The sequence below is a fragment of the Mus pahari genome, chromosome 22 (assembly GCF_900095145.1).
Source record: "Mus pahari chromosome 22, PAHARI_EIJ_v1.1, whole genome shotgun sequence".
Classification (NCBI taxonomy): Eukaryota; Metazoa; Chordata; class Mammalia; order Rodentia; family Muridae; genus Mus; species Mus pahari.
This window is the reverse complement of record NC_034611.1, coordinates 39,309,577-39,310,684: the sequence shown is the minus strand read 5'-3', so window position 1 is coordinate 39,310,684 and position 1,108 is coordinate 39,309,577. Positions and strand designations below refer to the sequence as shown.

The 1,108-nt window shown below is 55.1% G+C and overlaps 1 protein-coding gene across 1 annotated transcript in view; it reads right to left on the bottom strand.

The window, feature by feature from the left end:
- Positions 1-871, bottom strand: part of Mdn1 (midasin AAA ATPase 1) — a 120,544-nt gene extending 119,673 nt beyond the window's left edge. Inside the window, exon 1 of the mRNA XM_029533259.1 lies at positions 641-871. Within this exon, the coding sequence (XP_029389119.1) occupies positions 641-742 (102 nt within the window). The 5' untranslated portion in view covers positions 743-871. The remainder of the gene's footprint in view (positions 1-640) is intronic.
- Between the last annotated feature and the right edge of the window lie 237 nt (positions 872-1,108).

The following is a 1,108-nucleotide window of genomic DNA, read 5'->3' as shown; positions in this document are numbered from 1 at the left end:
TCAAAAATCAATCTTTAAAGGCACTTATAACAAAACAATACTGAAAGAGAGCATACACCAGACTAACGCCAAGACAGGGTTTGAGTATATGGGCTTTGGGAATGCCAAGGTTCCAGGAGGCAAAGCTCTTGAAAACACAAGACCCATTTGGTAAAAAGTAAATAAATGAAAATTTAAAAAGTCTTTCACCTTCCAAATTCTAATGTTAACTGTCTTGTTATGACCTGCAGCTGTTTGTTATGAACCATCTCCGAAGATGCGAACTCCCCGGGTGTAGAAACAAGATATTTGCGTCTCCTCAGTGGTGTATTGAGACGCCCAGAAGAAATACTACGGGTGTTCGTCAGTGGGCCAAAGGGAAGGGACAAAGTAAAGAAAAACATCCTCGCAAGCATCCAAGGGGTGGGGGAAAGGTAAAAGCTTTGGCTCGGGTAAAGCACGTGTCGAGGGGTGGGGAGGCGGCCAGAAGCAGCGTCGCTGAAAAGCCAACTGCTCCGATTCCGGAAGGGCACGCTCTCCACCACGGCCTGAGCGCTGGGCAGGGGGCGAGGAAATGGAAGCTGACCCCGAAAAACAAAGGCCCTTTCCCGGGACTCGGCGCTCCCCGGACCCGGGCCCGCCTCCCTTCGCCCACGCTCACCGACTTGGCCAGGAACCTGTTCAGCTCGCCGCTGCTCTTCTCGTTCTTGGCGGCGATTAGCCGCAGCGGCCCGGCTACCAGCTCCACAGAGAGGTGCTCCATAGTCTCCGGCCGCGGCCACGGGGCCACGGGGTGACCGCCGAGAACCCACGACGGCCAGGAGAACCCCCGAAAGCCGGCAAACCGACACACACGTGGTGAAGGACTTCGCCCTGCGTCATCAACCTGCGGCGGCGCGACTCCTGCCACGCCCCCACCGGCGGAAATGCGTCACTACCCCCCCACAGCTAGTAGGAAGGGAAGCGGAAGTAGCTGTTGAGGTTGGCGGACTGACTGGTCCTTCCGTGAGTGAAATGCGCGTGAGACCTAAGCGCACAGTGACTTACTCTGTATCCACACAGGTCCTGTGTGGACGATAAGCGGATTCGCTGTGCAAGGCTGTTACCCATAGAAAGAGTGACATTTTAA